Source organism: Miniopterus natalensis, chromosome 7, assembly GCF_054644295.1.
Source record: "Miniopterus natalensis isolate mMinNat1 chromosome 7, mMinNat1.hap1, whole genome shotgun sequence".
In the NCBI taxonomy this organism is placed as follows: domain Eukaryota; kingdom Metazoa; phylum Chordata; class Mammalia; order Chiroptera; family Miniopteridae; genus Miniopterus; species Miniopterus natalensis.
The window spans coordinates 11,858,417-11,876,059 of record NC_142087.1 but is presented as its reverse complement, the minus strand read 5'-3'; the positions used below and the strand labels follow the sequence as shown (position 1 = coordinate 11,876,059).

Here is a 17,643-nt window from a genome sequence, read left to right as displayed (position 1 = left end):
ACCTTATGATTGACAGTTCACACTGGAATCAAAGGTGAATTCATGGGAGTAGAGGTGAGATATCGTTAGGCAAGTCTACAAAGAGAGATAGATGGGCATTTATTCATCACGCTGAAGTGAAACTACTGCACAATATTATTACATCAATAGCATATATTTACTTTTGTAAGTTATACGTAATGCATCTCTGATAAGATAAATCAAGAGGGCTCCGGGGAGGTTAGTTTACATTTCAGCAGTAGTTTCGTGAATAATGCTAAATTAAGAAATATATAAACCTCACCAACATGTTTTTTCTCACCTTCTTGTAAGGAGCCTCAAGCATTGCTTCAATATCAATATCGTCTGCCATTTTCTCTAAACGCCTATGAAAACAATAAGGTAATTCTATGAGTAAATATTCTTCAATTCTTCTCTATTTATTACTCGAATACTCCAAAACTTCAGGAAAACCTTTGCAAAAGCCCAGGCATGATTAAAGTACTGCGACGCACTTTACAAGGCTTGGCAATTAAATTTGAAATGCCTCTAAGGCAGAGAACGTGAAAATAGATTAAATGTTCCACTTTAAAAAGCCTGCAATGAACTCCAAAAACAGAGCCCGGGAGCCTCGAGCGAGAGGGCCTCCTTCCGCGCAAAACCCGCGCTGCCATTTTAGAGGCGGGGAACGGCCTGGGTTGGGAGGGGTTGTGTGCCAAGGCAGTGTTCGGCTGGCGCCATGTTGGGAGGTCGCGGCTGGCCCAGGCCTCCCAGGGACAGGTCGCCATCTGCCCGAGGGCTCTCTGGGGTTCGTGCCATCCAAGAACCCTGAAACCTACCCGACCGGAAAGAAGGGCGCGGTCCCCAAAATGGGGCCGATTTCTCGAAAACCTGCCCTCCCCCCATCGCTAACAACCGCCTAAAAGGAGTGTCCCTCAACCCAGAAAAGAACCAAACCTCAAGAAAATCTCTGAAAATACTCGAGTCCGCAACATCTCCTTACCTGTGCGGGCTTCCGGGCCCCTGTGGTGCTCGTATTCGGAAAGAGGAGGGCTGCTGCAGCTGCCGCCGCCGCTGTTGCTACAGTTAAGCCTCTAGGCCCGGGCCGCGGTACCGCCCAGCCCGAATTTCGGGCTCCGAGGGCGGATAGGCCCGAGCGAATCTAAAAGAAACAATGGGATTAGAGAAGCCCGCGCGGGAGTGCAGGACCGAGGCTTCGGCAGCTCAGGATCCAACCCTGCGACAGCGTCCGCAGACTCCCTGAAATGGCGGCCGCTGCTTCCCCGTACTCACAGTCACTAACACACATATACACACACACAAACACACGGGGCCTCCAAGAGCCCGCGGCACGGGCTCTCGCGAGAAGCTATCTCTATTTCCAGACTGGAGAGGCCGAAGTATCGCGAGATCTAAGAATGGGGCCCCAGCGACCATGGCCCAATCTCGCGCAATGATTGCGCCACAGATATTCCCATCCCCCTCTCAGAGAGGCGCGTTTGACTCCTCCCTCTGGATCGACGTATACATCTCGCGAGACCGCGCAAGTAGCTAGAGCAAAGGCAGTTGGTACGCTTACTGTCACTCTTTTCGAAAACTCAACGTTGAGTGGAACTCGGTTGTCGCCACCTCCGCGTGGCGCCTCCTTACAGCTATCTGAAGGTTTTATCCTCAGAGCCAACCGCCCCCACCGTCCTCGCGGCCTCCCACCCAAATGTCTGTCAAGGTCGTCATGAGGCAGCCTGTCCATATAGCGATAGAGTAAGACTGAGTCCTGGCGATTGCCCGCCGAGGGTGAAGGCGGCGTGGAAAACACATGAGGAGCGCGAGGAGAGACCGTGCACAGGCGGCGCGTGAGGGGCTGTAGAGTAAAACACGCCCAGCCCGTTCGGAGCCAGTGGACGAGGCTCTGCCTCTGCTGTCCAGCTTCCAAACCCTCTTGGAGGTAGCGGGGAGAGGCGAAGAGGGGAAGAAACAAACCGCGTCCCTGGAAAGTGGGTCAGCTTTGTGCCCCCCGAATTTACAGTCTGCCTTGTGTGGGGGTTGTCATTGTTTCTTCAGAGATGTCCCCCGTTCTCCTGGGTCTCGGCTCCTCGCCCCCGAAGTCTCCCAGATGCATAGCAGTTAAGAGTATAAATTAACCACTTGTTCTTTGGTCCATACTGCGAAAAAGAAGGGAGCGGAGAGAGGAAATGTTTGGAAAAGTATTAGAAAGATGACATACAATAAGAAATCTTACATCGCTAGCCGGCTTGGCCGAGCGGTTAGGGCGCGGCCTGAAGGGCCCCGGGGTCCAGTCCTGGTCAAGGGCACTACCTGGTGGCAGGTTCGACCCCAGGCTGTGGGAGGCAACCAACGGCTGTGTCTCTCACCTGGACGTTTCTTCCCCCCCCCCCCCCCATCAATGGATATATCCTACGGTGAGGATTAACGAAATAACAACAAAAAGCACAGCCCATTTCCTCCCACAGCTTCCAGTTCGGCGCTGCGGGCGAGGCCCCGGCGTACCCGCGTCAGGGCTCACGCCCCGGTCGCCGGCTCCGCGCCCAGCAGGGGGCCTGCCTGCAGCCCTTCAGTGGCTCTCGTCATCGTTTCTCTCTCTCTCCCTTCCTCTCTCTCTGAAATCAATAAAAGCATTTTAAAAAGAAAAAGGTAGTGTTTTGTATTGTTAAGATTTTGCGTGAATCTTTTGCCTTGAACATCACAGCATTAATGGCATAGAGCACTCACAGTTCACAAATCAGTTTCTATACATTATCCCTTTTATTCTTCCAACTCTGGATTAATTTACTTGAATGAAACAAACCGATATAATCAGACTATGAAAAACAGTCATCACAGAATATTCTTTTGGAAGAAGCTGATTGATATTGGTCAGCAGAGCAGTTGAGTATTTTTTTGAACATTTTATTATGAAAATTACCAAACACAGAGTTGAAAGAATAATACATTATGCCCACCACTTATTTTACATTTAACATTTTGCAATATTTGCTTTACCACATGTCTATCCACCTACCCATCCATGAAGTTTAACTTTTAATGCTTTTCGAAGACAATTACAGACATCAGTATACTTCACCCCTAAGCACTTCATTGCATATTCTGAACCAAAATTCAAATTCCTTTTTTAATCCTCACTCGAAGACATGCTTAGAGAGAGGAAGGAAGAGAGAGAAACATTGGTCCGTTGCCTTCTGTATGTGCCCCAACCGGGAATCAAACCACAACCCAGGTTTATGCCCTGACCAGGAACTGAACAGGCAGCCTTTTGGTGCACAGGACGATGTCCAACCAGCCGAGGCACTCTGGCAGGGCTAAGATCGGCTTTTTATGAGGTAAATTGTACAGTGAAATGCACCACTTTTAATTGTTCCAATAGATGAGTTTTGACAAATGCATATAAATTGGGTGGTATTCATTTTCTTTAAAGTGAAGGGATAGCAGAAACAGGAATAGAGAGCTAGAGAAAGCAATATATTTTATCCCAAAATATCCTGATTTGACAACCAGAGAAATGGATAAAACATTACAAATTAAGAGACGGGGTACTGTTTAAAAACATCTGCTAAGGGAAGCAAAAAGAAAATCAAACGTAACATTGCAAAAGATTTGGGATTTAAGCAAATCTACCCATAGAAAGGAAGATTCTGCTGACAAGGCATCACAAGATGGAGACATACCTCGAAAATGTTAGAAAACAAAAGAAGCACCAACCCACAGTGATTTTGAATGAAAAGCTTGTGATTCCATGACATGAGTGAATCGACCTATACAATGAATAGCCCAGAAAGACAGCATTTCTGAAAGGATGTAGACAGTAAACTCTGTTTTTGGGAGCTGGGGGGAAAAAGGGTCCTTAACAATCATTTTTTGGAGAAGACTCAAAGAGACACAACTTGTCCAAACACCTTTAAATAACCACCAAGTCCTACATCAATATATAAATGAAGCATCAGAGTTGGAATATGTGCAGCATGAACATGACTTGTATGCAGTGGTTGTAAAAGAAATGAGATGTTGGCAAGCATGTAGAGAAAGTGGAAGCCTCAGATATTGCCAGTGAATGTAAAATGGTGCAACTGCTTTGGCAAACAGTTTGGCAGGTCTTCAAAAAATTAAATATAGGATTACCACATGACCCACCAATTCCATTTCTAGGTATAGGCAAAAGAATTGAAAACATGTTTCAAACCAATGCTTGTACATGAATGTTCATAGCAGGACCATTCAAAATAGCCAAAAATATTTAGGACACAACCTAAATATCCATTAATTTCTGAATGAGTAAACTAAAGTGATATATCCACACAATGGAATATTACTCAGCCATAAAGAGGAATGAAGTACTGACACATACTACAAAGCAGATGAACTTGGAAAACATGCTAAGTGAAACACACTAGACGTAAAAGGTTACATATTGTATACTTTTATTTATGTGAAACATTCAGATTAGGTACTCTCAAAGAGGCAGAAACAGACTAGTGGTTGCCAGGGAATGGGGGGAGGTGGCTACTTAATGAGTATGAGATTTTTCTTTTGGGGTGATGAAAATGCTCTGGAACTAGATAGTGAGGATGGTTGCACAATACTGTGAATGTAGTAAACACCAAATATTGTACACTTTGGCCAGGTTAGTGGTTAATGTTATTTTATGTTATGTAAATTTTACCTCAATAAAAAAAGAAACAACGGATCTTATGAGGATCAGAGTCTAGAGCAAGATGAAATAAGAAGCCCTCAAATTTCTGCTTTCTAATACATATCTCTTTTTATGTCATAGCTTCATTCCCTATTTTCAGGATACTGAAATAATTCTTTAAACAAATATATATTAAATTTATACTATGTGGAAGCCATTAAACTAGGCACTGGGAAAGCAAACAATGCCATATAAAAACAGTCATGATCCCTGCCCTCTAGGAGCTTTCAATCTAGTTGGAGGAGGCAGGTATTAATCAAAAGACCATATCAAGCCCAGCTGGGCGTGGCTCCGGTTAGGTATCGACCTAGGATCCAGGCGATCGGGGTTCAATTCCCAGTCAGGGCACATGCCAGGGTTGCAGGCCAATCCCCAGTGGGGGCGTGCGGGAGGCAGCCAATCAATGACTCTCTCATCATTGATGTTTCTATCTCCCTCCCTCCCTCTCCTTTCCTCTCTCTGAAATCAATAAAGATATATATATTTTTAAAAAAAGACCATATCAATAAATAAAGATGTACAACTGTGACAAATGGTACAAGAGAGGTTAATGGTGTTATGAAAGCATATAAAAGGGAGATATAGAATAGCATTTAACAAGTAAAGAACATCAAAGTCAATGAGTAGATTATGCTAAAGACCTTGTAGCAGGAGGAAGCATGGTGTCTTCAAAGACCTGGCAGAAGGCCATGTGGCTGTAGCAAAGAAGCTTATGAAGAGCCAGACCATGCAGAGCCTTCCAAACTAGGTAGGGTGACTCTGTTATTAGGTATTGTCTCAATTCCAAATGCACCATTCTTTACAATTTTGGGGCTGGGACTCTGCAAACAATATTTCTCCTTTGCTGATTGGCTCCCTGTTAAGCTCTCCCAATAGCGAATACTAGTGGGACACTGCAGGGCTGGAGGAGGAAGGATGGGAGCCTCCTTCTCATTTGCTTCCTGTTTCTATCAGCAAAGCTTTTTAATTCTAGCAGAGGCAGTTTCTTCCCATTACAGCAGCTAAACCAGTTTACAGTTCCCAACACTTACAGAAACCATCTCATTACCCCTTCTCCAGAGACACCAGCACCAAACTGCCCAGTATTCCCTACTCACAGGTCTGGGTCCCAAACACGTGGGGCCCTTTCTCTGAGTCCTGAGACACAAGCACCTGCCAAGCAGCACCTCCTTTTCAGAGGTCTGAGTTTCAGCTCTGTTTGGTCTCTCCTTTAAGTTTCTGTGTTTTAATAATTTCAACTTCTTCTCTTTGTTTCCTCACCCTAGGGATGGTAGCTCTTCCTACAGTTACTACTTCCATATCTTCAATGTCTCCTCTTCTTCAGTTTTGCAGTTAATAATCCATTATATTAAATTCTCCCTCTTCAAATAACATGTGGTTTCTACCTCCTTACATGACCTTGATTGATATATAAGGATCTAATATTTACTCTTTAAGGTCCAGCTCAAATTCTACCTTCTATGTGTGTGTTTTCCCATTACCCTCAGTCAAGATTATTCCTCTAGTTAATTCTTAATGTCTTTCTTAAGGCCTATAGGTTTTTGTTTTCATAATCATATGCAAAATCGCACCCATATGTCCCTAACTACACTGAAAGTCCTTCATTTGTTACCATTCTAAATATTACATATTTTATTTATTGGTTCATTTCATTGTCCATCTCCCACCATTCTTATAACCCCAGGGTCTGGAATATCTAAGACTACCAATGGTGTGCTGATAAACTTGCTCTCAAAAAAAAAGTCTGATGTGTAATGTTCACTAATATACATATAGTGTAAATATTCCCACACTCCCACTATGGCCTATTTTAATCTACCAACTGAATGTTGATTGTTTAATAATCAGCTCCTATAAGCCAGTACAAGCTGGCTCCAGTACCCCACTCTATGTCTGTGACACTGAGTTATTTAGCCTCTTAAGTCTCAGTTTTCCCATATGTAAAATACCTGTAAGGGATAATAATAGTCCTATTATAAATTGACATAATTTATAAAATTGTGGCAAAAGTTAAATGAGTTATTACAAGTAAGACACATAAATGGGTGGCTGACTGAGTTAATTTTATTAATTTTATTATATTTATGTATTTATCATGTGTACCTTTCTCCACATCTCACCAATATTGCTTTGTCATTTCCAATGATTTTTGCTACATTTTCCAATGTTTGAAACAGGTCTATCAAGTTCTGTGGCATTCTTTGATCTATCAACAAAATGCCTGGTTTGTTGACCATAATTTACTGGCAACCAGCAGCTATAAAATTTTGGCAAACATTTCTCAAGATGTGGACTGATTATTGTATTTCTCCCTGTGTTTGTGATTTTCACAACTTGCTCACTAGAGATTCTGCTCTAATGGAGGGTAATAGAGTTTCCTACTGAGGGTTTGGGGAGTCCAGGAAGTCTTATCATTGGTCTTACCCCACTTTCTTAATCTGTTTCAGAAGTTTCAAATTGCCTTTTATGTTCTTGCCTAGAAAATATCTGTCCTTAAAGATATTTGTGTTTCACTTCCTCTAGGAAGTAGGCCTTAATCCTGCCCACCCTTATTAGATTCAACTAACCTCTCGTTATTGCTCTTATTAGATTGTAGTTCAATTTAATTTCTTAGACATTTGCCTTCACTGCCACCAGGCTGTGAGCTACTCTGAGAACACCTACTGCTTCTCTGTCCCCCAGTTCCTAGCATGCTGTCTGGAATGTACTGAGTGTTTAACAACTCTTTGTTGAATTGGTGGGGGTTGTTTTGGAGATGGATCAGTACAGATGCCGACTGAAGAAAGATAAAAGAACTTCTCAGAAATAGAGCACATTGCCCAGTGACAACTGAGTATAAACAAGCAGGGCACGTTCTCATACAGACAAGAATTCTGTGTGGTTTGAAAATGGGCTGTGTGCTTGAGTTGGAGAGTTAGAGGGGATTCCACTGGAAAGGCAGATAGGGCTAATTTGTGAACGGTTTTCTACGTTCTGCTAAGAGCCATAGCTGTGGTGTGTGCTGAAGTGGGCTCATGCCAGCTCATAAGCTGATTATTAAATGTCCAGGAATTTTGTGAGCCTGTTGATCTCACATTGATAGTTTAAAATCAGCCACGGAGAGAGTATTTACACCACAGATATCTGCAAATGCTACAAATCAGCCTCTTCTTTTTTCTCAGAAAGCCAGTTGTTTATAGGCCACTGAAAAGTTTTGGACATCACATTAAAAGGGTTGTTAAACCTCACAAGGTTGTGATAAAGATTAAATGAGAAAATAAATATGTAAAGTACTTAGAGTGCCTGGCATAATGGAAACACTTCAAAAATATTGCTTGATATTATCATTCATGTAAAATATTAAGCTCCTATTTCATGCTAGACATCATTCCATGCACTGGGGACATAGCAATAAACAAAATAAAACCCCTGACCCTAAGAATGTTAAGTTCTGCCTGGCAGGGTGTGGCTCAGCGGTTGAGCATTGACCTAGGATCCAGGAGATCTCTGTTTGATTCCCGGTCAGGGCACATGCCCAGGTTGTGGGCTTGATCCCCAGCAGGGAGGTTGCAGGAGGCAGCGGATCAATGACTCTCTCATCACTGATGTTTCTATCTCTCTCTCCCCCTCTCCCTTCCTCTCTCTGAAATCAATAAAGATATATTAAATAAATAAATAAATAAATAAATAAATAAATAAATAAATAAATAAATAAAACTAAAGTTGCAGCCCTCTCCCCCAGGCACTCTTTCCCATGGTGCCTATTATAAGAAGAAGAAAAAAAGAATGTTAAGTTCTAAGGATATAAAACAGGTTATTAACAGAAAGATATTTAATACATGAGGTTGTGATAAATGCTCTGAAGAAGAATAAATGAGGACAAGGGAGATAGAGGGCAGGGTACTTTATTCAGGGTGGCAGGGGGCGCCTCTGTGATGAAATGGCTGTGGAAAAGAAACCAGAAGGAAATGAAGTGACCATTCTTGTGGGTATCTGGCCAGGTCTTTCCAGGCAGAGGGAACAGCAAGTGCAAAAGCCTGGGTAGAAGTGTGCTTAGTGTGCTCGAGGAAAAGCACGAACTCCCATGCTGCTGGAATGAGCAAAGCAAAGAGAACTGGAGCTCAGAGAGCTGGGGAACCCAAGAGGCAACCAAGAAAGGCCTGCAGGTAAAGATTCTGGATTTGCTTTCAGTTAGAGAGGAGACAAATTTGGGTGGTTTGTGCAGAGGAGTGGATAACCTGACATGTTTTATTTTTATTTTATTTTAAAAATATATCTTTATTGATCGCAGAGAGAGGAAGGGAGAGGGAGAGAGAGATAGGAACATCAATGATGAGTCACTGATGGGCTGCTTCCTGCACACCCCCGACTGGGGATTGAGCCCAACACTCAGCATGTGCCCTGACTGGGAATTGAACCACAATCTCCTGGGTCCTAGGTCGACGCTCAACTGCTGAGCCACGCCGGTCAGGGCCTGACATGTTTTAGAAGGGTCACCTTGTTTGTGATTACTGCTATGTTCGAATAGTAACTTGAATAGTTTGCTGAATAGGCCAGACTGGAGGGAATAGGGCAGAGGAAATAGGGGAGGCTCTACTGAGAATTTGGTTAGTTAAGGATTAATAAGCATAAGATCTGGAATAAAACTGTGCTTAAATTATTCTTAGCAATGTGACATTAGACAAGCAACTTAACTCTTCTGGGTCTCCATATCCTCAAATGCAAAATGATGATGATAAATAAGACCACTCTTCAAGGGTTATTACAACTATTAAATAAAATAATTCATGTGAAGTGCTTAGCACAGTCCCTGGCAAGCAGTGAATGTTCAGTAACATTATCATTATTATTTTTTTCCAAAAGGGAAAAATTTTGGAATAGGAAGGGGAGACAGACAAAGGTAGGAGTAAAAGGAAAATTTGGAATATCTATAGGGAATATAAATATAACTTTTATTTCCTCATCTTGTCTCTGAAAAGTCAGAGATCTGCCCTTCAGGCATGTGGTGGGAAGACAGAGCCTTCTGGTGCAGGGAGAGTTAAATGTGGACATAATTTAGCTCTCTTGTGTATTCATTGGATTTCATCATTTGGGTGTTTATAGAACCTTTAATTTCTTTTTAAAAATTTATTAATTAGAGAAAGAAACATCAATTTGTTGTTTCACTAATTTGTGTATTCATTGGTTGGTTCTTGTATATGTCCTAACAGGGGGCCAAACCAGAAACCCTGGCATACTGGAATGACACTCCAACCAACTGGTCTACCTGGCCAGGGCCTGGAATCTTTAATTTCTACTTTAGCCAAGTATGCAGAGGTTTCTGCATTTTCTTTTACCTTCTGCAATGAAAAGGTTCCCCTGAAAATAAAAGGAGATGAGTGGGGGGAAAGACATGTGATGATTTAGCAACTAGGATAAATAAGCCTTTGAAAAGCTTGAAGGCCTGCCCTAGCCAGCTTGGCTCAGTGGTTAGAGCATCGGCCCATAGACTGAAGGGTCCCAGTTCAATTTCAGCCAAGGGCACGTACCTCAGTTGAAGGATCCCTGGCCCTGTTCGGCACGTGTGCGGGAGGCAACCAGTCAATGTGTCTCTAGCACATTTATGTTTCTCTGTCTCCCCCTTCCACTCTCTCTGAAAAAGCAATGGAAAAAATATCCTTGGGTGAGGATTAAAAAAAAGAAAGCTTGAAAAGCCTGAAAAGTGCTTATGACGTAGCAAGAAAAAAAGAAAAAAGACAATGATATAGGCAAGGAAAGCGGGGAAAGTAGAATTAGGTATGAGAGTACCTGTGACTACCTGTTTCTTCGTAACCATCATCAGTGAATTCCTTTGGCAGTGCTACTGAGAACATGGAATTTGGAATCTAGATTGGACTTCAGATACTGTTTTAGTCCCAGGGGAACTGTGGGCTGGGCAGGGTGAAGTCAAGGAGGTGAGCTTTCAAACCAACAAGTATGGGGCAACAGAGAAGGGGAAGAGAGCTTTTGGGTTTTAGTGAATCAATAAGCAATCAAGAAGGACTCCAGTGGGACTGCAGAACATCAGCTATCAGAGCTCTTCACCATTACCACCCCCACTTTTTAAAAAACCTCAAATGCACATAATTACACTGATACACTCAATTATACATTTGTTTCTTGGTCCACAGTTTTCACTAAACCAAATACATCCTCACTTTTTTTCTTTTCCCCTTTTTGAATGTACAAAGCTGTTTGTTGAAGTGTGTTGTTTATAACAATTGGAAAGGTTGTGAATGACTATCAGTAAGGGAATTAATTATTGCAACATTGTTTGTAAACATTGGAAACAAGGTGAATGGCCTCTGTTTAAGTTACTTTTCCTCACCTTCCATTCCCTGTCTTATTTTCCTACCTCCCTGAGACCATCCATGTATATATGTATATCCATGGATAAATATAATTTTTTATGCCGTTGAATTTATAATACTTTCCTTAATGGCTTGTCCCTTACATGTCTTAAAGATATTTTTCACTACATCAAGCTTTCTTTAAAAATACATGGTGGTGCCCAGCCAGTCATGGCTCAGCAGTTGAGCATTGACCTAGGATCCAGGAGATCGTGGTTCGATTCCTAGTCAGGGCACATGCCGGGTTGTGGGCTTGATCCCCAGGTGGGGGTGTGCAGGAGTCAGTCGATCAGTGACTCTCATCATTGATGTTTCTATCTCTCTCTTTCCCTTCCTCTCTCTGGAATCAATAAAGATACATTTAAAAAAAAAGCATGGTGGTGACATTGACATGTATGACACACGTGACTTTGCGATGGGTTGTACATATGCCTCACTGGAAAAATGGAACATAACTCATTTCTCTTCCTATCAGGAATGCAAGTAAGTGAGAGTAATATAACAGGAATAATCTTTTTTTTTTTTAATATATCTTTATTGATTTCAGAGAGAGGATAGGAGAGGGAGAGAGAGAGATAGAAACATCAATGATGAGAGAGTCATTGATCGAGCCCGCAACCTGGGCATGTGCCCCGATCACCTGGATCCTAGGTCAACGCTCAACCGCTGAGCCACACCTGGCTGCGCAATAGGAATAATCTTGAAATGACTTCTACTTCTTAAACTATAAATAAGTGGCTAGATTTTAATTGTTTTAAGATTACTCATGACACATTTTATGACTGTGAAGTTATATCTTTGGGGGGAATCTATAATTTTTATCAAAATTGTAAGTGCATATATTCCTGTGGCTCAGCTTTCCCATTTCTGAGAATTTAGACTACAGTTCTGTCTGCACAAGTGTGCTGTACTATTTGTAAGTGGAACATTGTTTTTCTGATAGTTTATTTTTAGTTTTTTTTGTTTTCCAATTATAAGAGAAAGTTTATTTAGAAAGTTACAGAGGTAGTAGAAGTGAGCCAGCTGGGCTGCTTAGGCTCAGGAAACAAGTGGCAGAAGCAGAAGAAAGGCCCTTGGAGCTTAGGAGACAGAAGGACAAAGGTAACATGCATGAGGGGAAGAAGGGGGGGGGGGGAGGGAAAGGCGCAGGCATGCTCCAGAGAGGGAGAGTGAGCCAGAACATTGTTTTTAAATTGCAAAAAATTGGTAATGACTCAAATGCCCTTCAATAGGTGACTGATTAAGCAAATTATAGTACATCCACACAGGGAATACTATGCAGCAGTAAACAAAAACAAATAATGAGAGTTATTTTTATACCATTGTACAAAATGTATTGTAGGGTGTCCAAAAGGTGTTGTCTAGTGAAAAAAGTAAGGTGGGGAACTACATATATAAACGCTTCTTTTATGTAAAAGGATTGAAATATATTTGAAATATATTTGAAATTGTATGCAGATTTGCTCACATACGCACAAAGATATCCTGAAAGGATTCATAAGAAAGTAAGAGTAGTGGTTAACAATGGAAATAGGACCAATGAGGGACAAGAATTTGAGGGAGACTTTGTATTGTATACCTTTTATAAAGTTTCTGATAGTTGAACTGTGCGACAACATTAACTATTTAAAATCAATTATACAAAGTTTGGGGAATAAAGTGGAGTACCAGCAGATTTTGAAACAGTTTATTTTAAATTTTTTTAAAAGATATTTTTATTGATTTTTAGAGAGGAAGGGAGAGAGTGAAACATTAATCAGCTGCCTCCTGCATAGCTGAGGCAGCAACCCAGGCATGTGCCCCGACTAGAATCGAACCAGCAACCCCTCAGTGCACAGGATGACACCCAACCTACTGAGCCACACCGGCCAGGGCTAGAGATTGTTTATTTAATCAACTTCTTTAGAATCTCCATTCCCTTAGTCCCTGTGGCTAAACCCCTCTCCCTTTCTCTTCATCTCTGGGCTGGCAGGAGTTTTAACCCATAAGAAACATGTATTAAGTATGCATAAATTACAGGGAACAGTGCTAGGCACTTGGACTCCAGAGGGACAAAGGAGAACAGGAAATCATCCCTGCCCTTGAAGCGATCCAGGTGGACTTTATCACTTTTTAGTGGCTAGGACAAGAATAAAAAATGTTCTCCTCTTCTCCTTCCCTCCTTATAATCTTTCAAAATGCTGGAAATATATTGAAATTCCTATTTAACGATCCTCCCCCTCACTTGAAGTCTTAAGACTTGGGGAGCTCAGGAACTTTCCATCAGGCCCAGACTGGATGACCTCAGGTCAGGGCCAAGGCTCACCCCGCTTCTCTTGGGGCCCTGCGCCTGGTGAGAGTTCCTGGACTTCTCAGATGCTGCTGTGACTGTGGTTTCCGGCTTCCTGAGTTCTCATACTCAGCTTGGTGCTACAGATATCGTTCCTCAGGTCCTGCTTTGAAGACTACATGCTCAAGCTTGGGGATACTCTGAGTACGTGGAGTCCTTAGGTCATAGCTAAGTCTCGCTCTTCCGTTTTAGTTTCCTCCTCTCCTTTAACTCATTGTGAATGCCTTGGGCTCACATAAGGACAGAGTGCAAAAGTTTGCTGGGTAGAAGCTGAGAAAGATCACTTTTCTAATTGAATGTCCTCCTCATGTTAGGTTGTTAGTTCTGCTTCTCTTTAGCTAGGGACGTTTTGAACGCTCTAGACAACACATCTAGTAAGAAAGCAATAAGAAGATTATTTATACAGAACTTTACAGTTTATAATACATTTTCTCATGTTATTTAACTTAAATGTGACAATTCTGAGAGTGAGGGTAGACAGTCCATTTTAGAGCTGAAGAAAAGCGGTGCTTTGGGAGACAAAGGACTTTTTCTTGCAGGTATTGAACGCCTGTTGTGCTGCCGCACGCCTTGTGTATATGCAGGGTATCACTGTGGAGCTATCTCTTCATGGGTTGGGACCACAGTTCTGAAACTGCTCAGATACTTAGCAAGAGATTCTACTCTCAGCCATTCAATCACAACTATTAGGTGAACGCCTATCCTGTCCAAAGAAAGGCTCTACCTAAGAAAGAATTGGGATGTTGAGGCCAACTACTAGCGCGATGCTGGGTTGGATCTTCAGGCAGAAAGGTGAATTTGCTAAGTGGACAGTGGTAGGACCTGGGTTTTAGACCAGAACTCTGCGAACTGGAATTCTGTGGCTGGCTAGCAGTCATTGAACGCCCAGTTTAGAAGTTAGCAAGCCAGGCTTCTCCAGGCTTTTAAATTTGAAAGAGCTCATGGGTACTTTATTCAAATCTGTGTTAAGCTAGTTCAGCTTGGCCAGCATCAGTCTTCCCCTGTTTCCATTTGGGGGTATGTCCTTTGAGGCAACAGTTCTCTCCCCTCCCGGGGGGCCCGGATGGTCCTCCACGCGGCCTGAGGCCGACCAATCAACAGCGGCCCCAGCCAGGACCCGCCCCGCGGCTCCCTGCTCTCCCGCCGAGGCTCCGGCGCGCAGCAGCACACTTCTTTACAGTATTTGTTTTGCTTGTGTTTGTAACAAACAACAAGAATTTTAACTTACAAATTGTGACGATTTCTTTGCCAGGCTGTAAGGTCCTTGAAAGCAGGGCCTAAGTGTCATTCTGCTCTTTGTCTTTGGTGCCCAATTCAACCCTCCTCAATACACGCAGGCCGAACAAGTGAAGAAACACGTTACATTTATATGGAGCTATGGAGTTTGGGATTCTGGGCGTTACCGTGGTTGTGGGGCAAAAAGTTCTGTGGGGGCTACCACAGCCACAACGGCTGGGCGACTTCGTGTGGGTGAGCGGGAAGCGGAGGGTCCAGGGAAGCCCTCCCCCGTGCTTGAACGCCCGGCGCCGCGCGCCGCAAGGCTTGTGCGCCGCGGGTCCCGCGAGGCTCTCTCCGCTCTCCCAGCACGTCTCGCGAGCACGGCCTCCCGTCCTCTTCCGCGTGGCAGCGCCCCCTCGGCCGCGGGTCCTGACCGGCGGAGCAGCGCTCCTCCGGACTCAGTCGTAAAGACGACTGCAGATTCTGTTCAATGCTGCTCTTTCCTTCCGTGCCTTGCACAGATGCGCACGGAGCAGCTGTACTGTCAGGTTCTGACAGCTGAGCAGGTACAGGACCGTCCCTAACTCGAGTTCAGGAAGCAGACATGAAATAGCAGCAGCGCTGTTCCGAGGAGGACCGACGCGGTTAGCTAGACAGTAATGGCCCCGGGGCGTGCGACAGGGAGGCTCTCCTAGGTAATGCAGCCAAAGAGGACCCCAACGGGAGGTGAGCGGGGACCGACGCGGCGAAGACTCGCTCGACAGCCTTTCAGTGGCCCAGCAGCTGGAGAGAGCTCGGCAAGAGCCACAGAAACTGACAGAAAGAGGCAGTGCGGCTGCAGGAAGAACAGGGTAGGGGTGCGGGCGAAGAGGCTGGTTGCTGCAATCAGGGCAGCGCCATGATTAGGTTTACTGCTAAGGGCCCTCTGGCCCTGGCCCGTGTGCTCAGTGGTTAGAGCACCGGCCCACGGCCCGAACGGCCGCCGGGTTGGTTCCCGGCCAAGGGCACGTACCGGGGTTGCGGTTTGCCCCCCGGAGCTGCGGGGGGCGCCTGGGAGGCAACCAGTGGATAACACATAGATGTTCCTCTCTCCCTCCCTCTCCCCCCTCCACTCTCCGAAAAGCACTGGAAAAAATATCCTCTGGTGAGGATTAAAAAACCCCCAAAACAACAAAAAAGAAGTGTAATCTGGCGGTTCTGTCATCTCGCCAATATAAAATAAAGTTGTTATGCCCTCACAAATGACAAAAGTTGAACATTTTTCCTTGGGACTTTCCAAGTCCCACTGGGAAAACACCCCAGAAGCTTCTGGGGTAGCTGCAACTCAGATCTTGGTCCCCAGAGGGAAAATACTTCTCTTAACACCAGCAATCGGAATCCTTTCCTAGGAGTTAATGAAGCAAAGTGGAGGCGGAATTAGTACAAAGGCCCTGCGGTGGGAACGAAGCTGGCCCGAGGACTGGAGAGCGCTCAGAACCGAGGAAGCTGGATGGTGAGCGTGTCACGGATTAGGTCCAGACTTTCCAGAGCCTGGCAAATAGGCTTCCAGCGAAGATCCCACTGTTCTTCGGATGAAGATCAGTGGGAAACGGGCTCTGAGCAGGGGCTGCCTGGGATTGTTTGCGTTTCGGAAGCTTCCGCTGTCTGTGTGAAGATTGGATTACAAGGGGAAAGATCAATGGACTGAAGGGAACCCCAGTCGTCCAGGAGAGACCTAGGCCGGGGTGCTTGCGATGGGATGCAGAGAAGTGGGAGGCTTCAAGATGCACGTAGGAGGCTTGTAGGTGATGAGCAGGGTCCAGTCCCGGGCTCCGTGTGATCTCAGGGCTTCGGGATGAGCCAGGACTTCAAGCTGCGGATCCCGAAGCCCGCGGAGCTCCCGCGCGTCAGGGTAGTGGGCGTGGCCTGCCAGAGCCGTCGCCATGGTGACCTGGTTGGGCGGAGCCAAGGGCGGGGCAGCTGGGGCGCTACGTCACTCGGTGGTGGCGATGGTGCGTATTGTGGGGGGCGGGGGATACGCTGGGCGCGTCCCCAGGGTCACGTGGTGCGCAGCACGCAGAGTCCTTCTGTCGGTTGGTCCTGAAGCGGCGCAGCCGGAGCGGGGCTGTGAGGTGAGCTCGCGGTGAGGCGCGGCGAGGCGAAGCCGGCTGGTCGAAGCCGGGTCCGGGCGGGCCCGCGCCGGCGCGTGCCGTGCGGGCGGGGACGGTGACGGTGACGGACGCCACCGCTGCTCCGGTCCCCTGCCCGGCCCTGCTCCCTGCCTGGCCTGTCTCGCCCAGCCCGGAGGGAGGCCCGGGGACCGCTGCTGAGAGCGTGGCGGGCGTGCGAGCTGCGCCCAATCCCCAGGGCTGCCCGCGGGAGTGACGGCGGCCTAGGCCAATCAGCGCCGCCCGAGGGGGCTGGGCCGCGGGGTGCGGGCCTGGGGCGCGGAGCTGGCGGTGTTGGGGGTGGGGGGGGGTAAGCGCCAGGGCCAGAGCCTGAGCTTTGTGGCCCCCGAGAGCTCTACTACCAGCCCTTGCTGTTGCCTTGTTCTTGGGAACGCGTTCTTTTAAAAGTGACTCTTTTATCCTATTATGGGGAGCACACCCCTTTCTCAAGCTCCCTACTGTGGTAGTGTACCCTTCCTCTAGTTTTGACTTTCTGGGTGGGTCACCCCTTTATTAAGCTCCAGCCCTGGGGTTTTTATCTCAATTTCCAAAGCCGCCCCCAGACTGAAGATGTACCCCTTTCCCAGGCTCCCCAAACTGGGAGGCCACTTCCTTTTTCGAGCCTTCAATCTGAGTAAGCACTCTCTTTCAAATTTGGAGCTTTGCCCTGTTAATGAGTCTCTCAAATCTGAGGTCCAATAACCAGAGTTTTGGGGTACTTATGTTTCCAAGGAAGACTCCCCTTTTCCAGGCCCCAAGTCTAGCAACGTGCTTTCCAGAATTTCTTAAACTTAGGGACCACTTCCTTTCCCCAACCCTTCAAGTCTGAGGTGAACCTCATTTCCAGAGACTACTGAAAATGAGATCAAAATCCTGAATTTTAAGGGTGCATATTTGCAACTACACAAATAAAGGGAT

At 45.4% G+C, this 17,643-nt stretch overlaps 2 protein-coding genes across 6 annotated transcripts in view; one reads left to right on the top strand and one right to left on the bottom strand.

Annotated features, from left to right (window-relative positions):
• The window catches only part of RBM39 (RNA binding motif protein 39), a 30,408-nt gene extending 29,129 nt beyond the window's left edge, over positions 1-1,279 (bottom strand). For 3 of the 4 annotated variants that reach the window (XM_016213145.2, XM_016213147.2, XM_016213148.2), the window contains exons 1-2: positions 983-1,278; positions 302-365 (exon numbers count right to left, since the gene is read on the bottom strand). In XM_016213145.2, coding sequence (XP_016068631.1) covers positions 302-352 — 51 coding nt within the window. In that variant the 5' untranslated portion in view covers positions 353-365; positions 983-1,278. Of the gene's footprint in view, positions 1-301; positions 366-982 lie in introns of all 4 variants that reach the window. The other variant, XM_016213146.2, reaches the window with a different exon arrangement.
• A 15,372-nt stretch (positions 1,280-16,651) lies between these two features.
• The window catches only part of PHF20 (PHD finger protein 20), a 108,054-nt gene continuing 107,062 nt past the window's right edge, over positions 16,652-17,643 (top strand). Inside the window, exon 1 of one of the 2 annotated variants that reach the window (XM_016213137.2) lies at positions 16,652-16,689. The gene's annotated coding sequence lies outside the window, so the exon portion shown is untranslated. The remainder of the gene's footprint in view (positions 16,690-17,643) is intronic. The other variant, XM_016213136.2, reaches the window with a different exon arrangement.